At 32.6% G+C, this 7,640-nt stretch overlaps 1 protein-coding gene and 1 long non-coding RNA gene across 4 annotated transcripts in view; one reads left to right on the top strand and one right to left on the bottom strand.

Annotated features, from left to right (window-relative positions):
* LOC117103213 (paired amphipathic helix protein Sin3a-like) overlaps window positions 1–3,677 on the bottom strand; it is a 31,934-nt gene extending 28,257 nt beyond the window's left edge. For 2 of the 3 annotated variants that reach the window (XM_033243754.1, XM_033243756.1), the window contains exons 1-2: window positions 2,376–2,500; window positions 345–545 (exon numbers count right to left, since the gene is read on the bottom strand). In XM_033243754.1, coding sequence (XP_033099645.1) covers window positions 345–490 — 146 coding nt within the window. In that variant the 5' untranslated portion in view covers window positions 491–545; window positions 2,376–2,500. Of the gene's footprint in view, window positions 1–344; window positions 546–2,375; window positions 2,501–3,567 lie in introns of those variants that run through there. The other variant, XM_033243755.1, reaches the window with a different exon arrangement.
* LOC117103216 lies at window positions 2,589–6,322 on the top strand. Its single transcript, XR_004444536.1, has 2 exons — window positions 2,589–3,041; window positions 4,295–6,322. It is a non-coding gene; the product is annotated as an uncharacterized LOC117103216 (long non-coding RNA).
* Window positions 6,323–7,640: the final 1,318 nt, after the last annotated feature.

Raw genomic sequence — 7,640 nt, 5'->3', positions numbered from 1 at the left:
TTTTCAAGTAGACTGTAGTTAACAATTTCTAATTTCGTTCAAACATTAAATTGAATTTAAAATTCATTCATTTGGTTTAGGTTTTCAACATCTTCCATCACAATTAAAAAAAAATCCATAATGGACAGCATCAAAACAGAAAAATATAGAGAAAAAAAAAAACAATCCAAATTATTAACCACATGTTTAACAGCATTCTATCGCATTTTTCAATGCTTAAATTTTGTGATGAACCAGGTATGAACAAATTAAATACCATTTTTTCTATAAAATAAGATTCTTCCAAAGGAGAAAAATGTCCAATTGTGGCCAAATGAAGAAAAAAGAATGAAAGAAATACTCACGGATACTGATACTGCACCCCGGCCATCGCTTCTCCTGATATCTGATCAAAGTTCTGTGGTGCACCACTTAGCACCCGTGGTGGGAAGCTCTCCGGTCCGCGACGCTGTTGGAACACCCCTTCTTGTCCGTCAAGGCCACGTTTCATAGTGTCATCTACGAAACAAATGGCGGATTCTGGCACTGAGAATCAATCTTTGTCGCTAAAAAAGAAACACAAGTTGAATTAATGAATATTTATCATACGAGAGCCATTTAACAGGACATTCACATTGTACTATAGCATAGTGGACTATTCAATATTCTTTTCATTTAAAAAAAAATTTAAAAACTACTTAATCTATAAAGAACACCCAAACAAATTTGTCCTGAACATTTGCATGTTGTTCTTTTGTATACTTTAGGAAATAGCTCTTGATGACAATCAAAGAAATTGAATTTTAAAAAATCTGAAACAAAATGCACTTGAATATATTTAGAAAATGAAGGATTTGAAATCTTATAACTCCATACCAAATCAAAAAATACATACAGAAACAAAACTGATTTTAACCCTGTCTAAAAACAAAGGATTTTGACAGGTCAAATTATGTTAATTGCCTGTTACATCATCCTATATTTTGATTCCCAAGAAATCTATTTTCTACTTAGACTACAGCCATTGGATATTACTAGGCAAACTGCTGATGATCTTGGCAGCATGCCAAACTTTACTGACTGTAAAACATAAATGCTTCAGAATGATAGATATAGGCTTACATAGAACTGATAAAAATATTTACCATAGGTGTCATACTATAATTCATCATAAAGTTGAGCATTTTCTAAAAAACCTGCATTGCAATACACTATGGTAAGCATTTTAATTGCTTTAATCATGTAAATATATTCAGATTCAGATAAATTTAAATTAAAAAAATATACCTAAGGAACTTTATTCAGTGTTATTCTTTTGTTTTAAGTAGCATTCTTAATCTACACAACTACTGTAAATAACTACTTCCTACCTTATCCTAATTATCAAGTTCCTGAAAATTGTAATGTTTTCCTGATGCTCAGATAATCCAATTTCTTTGTGGTAACTACTGTCAATTCCAAAATTAATATCAAATTGGGTATGGAATATGTGATCATGTTGGAGCTTTGTGTTTAAGTATATTATTAGATAACAACATTAATTTTATATATTATAATTTATTTTGTATGAAGAATGTTGTATAATTAAATTTGCCAAAAAGAAAAAGCCCAATCAGAAATATATTATTGATATTTGGAAAATAAGTATAGTCTTCAGATTTATTTAGACTAAAGTTTAACAATGTCAAAACTGCTTACACAAAGGCAGAGTAGGCCTTGACTAGCCTAGGCTCATGCTAGCTAGAGATAAACCGCTTCTACTTCTAGGCTAGGCCCTGGCCATGCATTGATTTGTGGGTGGTATCCACCGACTGAAGAACAATTGCAGAAAGCAGAGGTTAAACAGCACCGATCAGTTTAATAATTACATAATTTGATCTTGATTATTTTAGGACTAAGTACACTGAATAAACTATATTAATATCATAGAATAAAACAATTATATTGGAATTATGTGAAGAACTCGTTAGGTCACACGTTTTCGAAAAAATTGAATGCATTCGTGTCCGCTACAACAAACAACAGACTACACAACACAGTGGGCACTAGCAGGAGTGTGTGCGAATGAATTTTCGGCTTCAACAATTTTCGTTTGACAGATAATAAGGGAGAGTTTTTAAAATGTATGCCCAGCATCAAGCAGAATATGGTAATACATAATTATTTAATGTGAACAGAAAATTTGCTAAATACTAATTATTACTAGCATTCACAACACTCCCAGACAAACACAACGACTGCCGATCGTCTCCGACCAGCAGCAAGACATGCCCTGTGATTGTGAATATGGAGTTGTTGTTTTTTCCAACACCACATCATAAATAAAAAAACGTTTTTAAAGCTAACGAAAATCACAATTACTACCAAAATAAACCGAGTTTGTCACAAGTACATACCGTTTGACTACGTGTAAAAATCAGCTTAGGTAAGTGCCTAAAAACCGAAATATCTGAAGATTTATCTTTTCGATGTGCAGAACAACAAGATCTTGGAGAATTCTCGTTTTCAAACATGGCCGACTAACCCATTCAGTTTACATTAACCATTTTGTGTTAAGGTATCCCAGTAAATTAAAAGAATATTAACATTACAAAAACGTTCAACATGGTAAATGATTATGCTTACAAAATTTAAGAAAACATATAAAATTTAATGTAAATGTGTATATTATTCATGTTTATTTATAAATATATATTTACTTAAACCCAACCACACACATAAATCCCTTTTGAAAATGGTATAGACCCATAAACAAAATCGACCAAAAACCAGGAAGCCCGCTAAACACCAATCTACAAGCTTCAAGAACGCTCTAATAACTACTATATAGCACGCCTTTTGCACACAAGTCCGTATATGGAACATTATTAAAAACTAAGTATGGCTATCAAACAACCAAGATTCATTTAAAGCAATATAGCTATTTTATTTCAATTTTTGTTCCAGTTTGTATGCCGTAACGTATATAAAAACTGTGCAGCTCGCACATCGCAGCGATGTGAGTTACAACCCCGACACTCGTCAACGTTGTGCACACTGACAGTACCCTGGAAAAGTCGGTGGTGAGCTATAAAAACTGCATTAAATACAATTCTCTTTATTACATAAATTACGAAAAACACAGGCACTAGGCTAAAAATATAAACAAATAATTATAAGCACCATGACATGACGATTATGGAGATCTTCTGAGTTTAATCTATTAAATTCTGTACCATTCTTGCAAACTGAGGATACCTCACACACCGACACAACAATGTGTAGCCTAGCCTAGCGCACTGAATGTTCCCTATGTTTGTAAGAAAACGCTCCCTAAAAACAGACACTTTTGTAGTATTCAAACTACAACCATTGTCAGTTTACTATATGCTTTCCTATTAACATATAAACATGACAATGGTTATATTATAGATATTTCACAAAAAATATTGTATAGCAGCAGCAGTGTAGATTTTCGAAGACCGAGCAAGTCGACGAATTATCAACACAATAAACAAATCAAGTTTACGTACAGTAGTGAAATGGAAAAATATGAAAAAATAAGAAGACTATGAATAAATATTACCAATCTAATAAAAATAATCTTACATTTTGTACTGATGTTTTTGATAATTGAAGATTGTTGGGTTATAATGTCCTCTTCGCCTGTCCTTTTACGACGACAAATTGTCTTCAATTGATGACGTCACTAAGCTGGTATAACAAATCACATCCAATCAAAATACCCCATTTCAAGAATTTCCCCGCGTCGGTTTATTATTATGCATAACTCCTCCCACATGGTAGTTAAGAAAACAACACTTCCGGAATCGCGGTTGTTTTAAATCATAACGTTTTGCAAGTATTGTATGAATTTTAAATTGATAGGTTCCTGCCTATATTGAGTACTCTAAAATACTTTTCTTAATTGTTAATTTTTTAGTTCAATTGTACGTAAACTATCAATTATTTTTTTTCTTTTATTTTTCTACATTTGTAATATTAAATAACACAATTCATATGTTTTTGTATTTACAGTACTTTTGTATTAAAATTAGGTACCTTTCCATTCCCTATACAAATTTATGTTTTTACAATACAACAAAGATTAAAATGAAAAGAACAAATTATTTAATGCAATTGCAAATTAGATTTTTCAGAAAAAAAAAATTATCTCATGGATAACTTTTCTCATTTTTTGATATTGAAAAAAAATTAATGATACATTTTTTTTTCGTATACATGTTTTTCCAATGTTACCATTATTATTGATGAAAAGTCACAATATATACTTGTTTTAATGTATTTTTATTTGTATTTATATAATTGCACCTAGGGTGGAAACATAGTGCAACCCCATCACAGCCCGTCAATAGCAAGTTGGGGTATCAAGGATGGCTGGCGAGAATGGTCAGCTTTTGGTTCAGAACCGGAATGGAAAATGCTGAGCCAAACCACCTTCACTTTTAGCCTTATTGAAAGTGGGTAACAAGATAACAATAGAATAACATTAAGAAAGTCTGAAGCCTACTCATTGATTGTCAACAACATATTACAACTTTGATGGTGTAACAGTAAACAACCCTATTTTATACATACAAGATACAGGGCAGACAGACAGATAACCCAGATCCTTTCAACCTGCTTTTGAATTCTGGAGCTCTTCATTCTAATACTGCAATTTAGCAGTGTCTTCACTTTACAATGGTCAACTTTTTTAATCAGTGGCTGAGTTAACCCCTATGAAAATGCATCCTGTTGGACTTCAGTCAGTTTGCAGAGACAGAAATTTGAACAAGATAAAATTATGTATATTTATGGCATAAATTTGTAAAAAAAGCTCATGTTTGTTGTGTCTGTTGTTCATAAAAAATGTCCTATTGGATAAGTTCCCAGCTAATAATTTGTTAGAACAAAGTTACAATAGCGATGCACTTTGGTTTTCAAAATGTTTTTCTGTAGAACCATCAATACATATTTTTTTATATTTTTGTTTGCTTTTTTTGTGGCAGAGGGGGACTTATCTGGCCACAAATAAAATTTCATTTTCAATCGAAATCGCCATTATTGGTGGTTTCACTAAACAAGGTATAAAAGTCTTGCCTTTAATATCTTAAATTTCAAAAATTATATTTTTATACCTTAGTTAATAATAATAGTGTAGATTTGTAGAGCGCTGGTATCTATAAAACAAGATGCTTATGGCGCTTGATATATGGACTAAGAACTTGATAATAATAATATTTATATAGCTCAATATATTTAATATTGATCAATAACTTTCTTTGCCCCCAAGGGTCCCTTTGTGTCTGTGCTACCCGGTTACCCGGTACCAGCAGCTCTCGTCGTCCACCACAGGGGCCAGGGGCGTAGCGTGGGGGAGTCGATGGGTGCGGTCGACCCCCCCTTTTAAAGAAAGTGCCCTTTAAATATGCTCGCTTCACACACAAATAACGCACCCCGCTAATTCTGAAAGCTTCGCTAAATTGCTCTGAGTTCAGCTTGCGCCCCGCGCTTTCGTTTCGACCCCCCCTCTTTAATTTTTAACCGTATGCCCCTGGGGCCTGTCTGTACCAGTAAACAGGTGTGTACCAGTAAACAGGTGTATCCCCCTACTCATTTTGAATGATGTACTGGGTTCTTTATAGTGCACAATCCGTACGGATTATAGTCCTTATCCGACAAGATTTGTTCTACAACCAGAATCATAGGCGAGTATGCTGTTCGAACCAGCGACGATATCAATGGCTGTACGTTGCAACGCCCCTGGCTTAACCGCTCGGCCATTTGACTGGCCTATAATGAGTTAAATTGCACTAAAAATAAATTGATAAACAAATAAAAATTAAATTTTTACTCTTTTAAATTGTATTTTTTGTACAATTTATGACTGTTTTTTTCTATGTTTTTTTTTATGCGACACTAACAAGAGACAGAGTTTCACATTTTTAAATTCCAATAATTATATTTTTATACCTTAATGAGATAAACTGCACTAAACATAAATTAATAAACAAATAAAAATTAAATTTTTATTCTTTTTAAATTGTAATTTTTGTACATTTTGTATTTTTATGACTTCGTTTTTCTGTATGTTTTATATTTTTTTTTATTTGATTGCAACGAGAAACAGAGTCACATTTTCTTGATGTGAAAATAAGGTATATTTATGTCTATGTAATGTATCCAAAACCTTCACAACATTTCCAACATTACCATTTTGTGTTTTAAAGGGTTACAGTAGTTATGCACCACATGTACCCGTAGCATATTTTTTAAAGATACTTGAAAGGATCCCTCAGTTGGGACATCGAAGGCGGAGGTAATGTACTGTAACCTAACATTGGAACATATGATTAACATATAAGAGATAAAATATATATTTATTAATGGTTATATACAATGTAAAATATTAAATGGGACCTGCTCAGCTGAAATAGCACCTCATCTATATTATCATCCTCATTATTACTTCCACCAAGAGGTTATGTATTTATCGCTGTTTTTCTGTCTGTTTTGCTAAAAAATAAATGGATCATCAAAACATTTAGTGGAGTATGTAATGATGTGGTCAATATGTGTGCTCCCCTCTGTTGTTGCATTCATGATGAACGATTCTGTTGAGTAGTTATAATTACAGAGTAAGGAAGAAGTGATTAAATCAGGGGCGGTGCCAGCAGCAGGCCGGGGCCAGGTAGGTAAAACACAATTCAAAAAGGGGAAAAAATGTATTTAAATAAGCCATTGAAACCAATAAATAGTCATAGTGGTACAGGAAAGCGTGGTCCAGGAGAGCTTAGCCCCCTGGACCACAAGACATTTTCAGTGACACCTGACCACACCCACTTTGCTTTCGTCTAGGATATCAGAATCCTCTCAGGCAAATCCTAGCAACTACCCCTGGATTAATCTTTCGGTTGAAGAAGTCGCAGCGATTAAAATAAATTTTCTGAAACTTTTTGCTTGAGAATCGCCCATAAACGCCTTGCCTGTATTATTTGGTATAGGCACAGAGCAGGTGTATGCAATCTACCGACGGACTGCACTCTAGCTATTACTAACATTAGCTAACATTCTGACAAACACACAGGTATATTTTCCCGCTACTGTTATTTATTTGCAAAACACTTTGAATAAATTTCAATTTCTTTTTTCAAAATATAATCAATATGTTTATAAAACACACAATAGAATTTAAATTCATGATGAAAATGAACACTTTAAAAAGTGACATAGTAATAAGTAAATTTCTAAAATTATTTGTAAAAAAAATTTCTAGTGTAAATATTTGTACAGTAATATCATAACTGTTAGTACAATTATAAAATCAATATGAAGCAGCATAGTGAACTATTTCAGATATATCATTTGCAGAAATGCAATGTGTTTATAAAACACACAAAAACAATTCTTGTGTAAATATTTGAAATATTACCATTGCTATAAGTTCATAATTAATTGTACAATTATAAAATTATTAAGCTGCATATTAAAATATAACCCAGATATATCTTTTGGAGAAATACAAACTCTGCCATATTCTTTGAGAAATTATCTTTGCCATTTCCATGGAACTTATATAGTGAACTTATGAGGGCAGCAGACTTCAATTTATCAATCATATATTCCAAGAACACTAAGCCTTGGAAATTTACAGACCATTTCATGGGATTTTCTTTTAA

The sequence above is a fragment of the Anneissia japonica genome, unplaced genomic scaffold, assembly GCF_011630105.1.
Source record: "Anneissia japonica isolate Jap-2015-1 unplaced genomic scaffold, ASM1163010v1 scaffold2652_len1590060_cov184, whole genome shotgun sequence".
NCBI classification, from domain to species: Eukaryota; Metazoa; Echinodermata; class Crinoidea; order Comatulida; family Comatulidae; genus Anneissia; species Anneissia japonica.
The sequence above is the reverse complement of the archived record's forward strand: the minus strand, read 5'-3'. Positions and strand labels throughout refer to the sequence as shown.